At 40.1% G+C, this 2,264-nt stretch overlaps 1 protein-coding gene across 1 annotated transcript in view; it reads left to right on the top strand.

Moving 5' to 3' along the window:
• Positions 1-3: 3 nt before the first annotated feature.
• The window catches only part of LOC103397623 (ras-specific guanine nucleotide-releasing factor 2), a gene marked incomplete at its 5' end in the record, with an annotated part of 31,302 nt that continues 29,041 nt past the window's right edge, over positions 4-2,264 (top strand). The window contains one exon of the mRNA XM_017042907.2: positions 4-222. Within this exon, the coding sequence (XP_016898396.2) occupies positions 4-222 (219 nt within the window). The remainder of the gene's footprint in view (positions 223-2,264) is intronic.

The raw sequence follows: 2,264 nt of genomic DNA, 5'->3' as shown, positions 1-2,264 counted from the left end.
GCGCGTAAAGAAGGAACCAAGCGCGGCTATCTGAGCAAGAAGACGACCGAGAACAGCCGATGGCACGAAAAGTTCTTCGCCCTCTACCAGAATATACTCTTCTATTTCGAGAACGAGCAGAGCGCACGGCCAGCCGGGATTTACCTGTTGGAAGGATGTACCTGCGAGCGCGCACCGGCGCCCAAGATGTCCAACATGGTGAGGGACGCGCTGGAGAAACAGGTCAGAGTCAACACTGCAAAGTAACATCACCGCTACAATTCATCCATCTGCCAAAACTCCCCTCATCACTGGAAAGATGTTGGTGCAACGATTATAGACACTTCATAAAGTACAAGTATTAAACTCAGGGTAAGCTACTAAACCAAGCCAGAAACTAATGCAGTAGTGAGTGGCTGCAGTAATCCAGCCTCTCAAGCTCTGTGCAGTTTAAAAGCCCCGCAATGTCAAGAGCTCCAAGTGCATCCTCCCAGAGCAGGTGACGTCCTCCACAGACTCAGATGTGCAAATGGGGAGCAGTTACAGCAGACTGACTCCATTCCTGCCACTATTTAGGTTTAATCTCTTCGCATTTGAGCAGAGAGAATGATGGTTCTTTTTTATTTAATTTCACCTTTATTTTACGTATCATGAAGTGCGTTCAGATTAAATGTCTGTAGTGATGGAGACCAGAGGCTGCTGCTGTAACAACAACAGTAGCAATAAAAGCAACAAACAAGACGACATTAAAATACACTTTCAGCTAAGAATATTAGGTGCCTTTTTTCCACTGTTTATTAATGCTTTAACTAATGTCCAGGAAATTGAACATTTCTAGTCTTTGGAAATGTATTTCATTTATTTTTATATTCAAAGACATGTTAACCTGCAGTGTTATACAAGACAATGTTTGAGTTTTTCATTAATATTTTCTTTAATTGTTTTTCTTTTTTTTTTACCTTTAAACCTGGGCATATTTCAGGTTTGTTTCTGTCAAACCTACGGCAGCGTGGCACAGCTCGTGTGTTTGTCTACAGAAAACAGTGAAATCGGTGACAATGTATAATAAAGAAAAGCCTGTTAGTTCGAGACAGCTACTGTACATGTGTAAACATTTGGGTGTAGATAAGCTACTGGGCTCCTGGAACTTGCCTCTGCGTTGTTGCTTCAACAGCATTGTTGCTAGGAAACATTAGAATTGCCATTTACAGTAGATTTCATTCAGAAAAAAAGTGGAAATTATCAATTATTTGCCACTGGTCTGTAGAGACTTGGGTTATATAAAGCACAAAAAGACGTGTGGTGTAAAAGGCTCACTTGAAAAATTTGTTTAATTTTAACTGACTTAACTGACTCTAAAGAACCAAGTAGTAAATACTGTAAAGTCACAGACATGCTGGGATTTAAGAAAAAAACTAAATTGAAATCCAAGTCAAATCTGCTTTTATCTGAACCCCTGGATGTTGAATTTTTACAGCTTGGGAAACCATTAGAGATGCAGTGAGTGGAAACTCAATGAATCATCTAAAAGTTGAAGAGAGGTCAAAAATAGCCACCAATCATTGAAAGAGAAGAATAAAATCCCCACAGACTCCTACCTGTTCGCACCAGGAGATCTGTGTCCCTTTGGAGGTGCGTCATGTGAGGAGACGATGTGTTAGGATGTTTGGAACAAAACTCTGGTCCAAGGCTTCAAGAAGTCAGGCTTTTCAGTAGAAACAATTAAACTGGTACAATTAATAAAAAGGCTACAAACCATATGCCCCTAGACAGGCTGTAAACACTGCCCCATGGTCTTTCCCACCAGGTCAAAACCTGCGTCTTCACCTAGAACGAGAACTGGAAAAGAAAACAACAAAACAACTTTTTAGGAACGATCAGAATCAGAAATGTTTTTATTTCCAGGTAGGTTTTTACCTACGAGGAATTTGTTGTGGCATCCAGTGCAAATGTTGTTGTAATTACATTTAAATTAAATTATGCCTATGCGTAAAGAAGCTGTTTTGTGGCAAAAGGTTGCGGAGAGGGGTTGGTTGCAATCTTCTTGCAATCAAAGGAAAAGATTCAACAATTTCAACAGGTTTCTACGGAGCCACTAAAGGGACATGGGGGGAAAAAAAGAAAAGAAACGTATCTCGTGAGCACGAGAAAGTAAATCTAAGACATTTTTCCACACATACATACAGAGTAATACATTAAAACAAAAAACAATCATGTACAGTACGTACGGTTGGGAAATCTAAGATACCGGCATGTCATGCGTGACATATGTACTGTATATATGG

This window comes from Cynoglossus semilaevis, chromosome Z (assembly GCF_000523025.1).
Source record: "Cynoglossus semilaevis isolate Cse_v1.0 chromosome Z, Cse_v1.0, whole genome shotgun sequence".
Classification (NCBI taxonomy): domain Eukaryota; kingdom Metazoa; phylum Chordata; class Actinopteri; order Pleuronectiformes; family Cynoglossidae; genus Cynoglossus; species Cynoglossus semilaevis.
The sequence above is the reverse complement of the archived record's forward strand: the minus strand, read 5'-3'. Positions and strand labels throughout refer to the sequence as shown.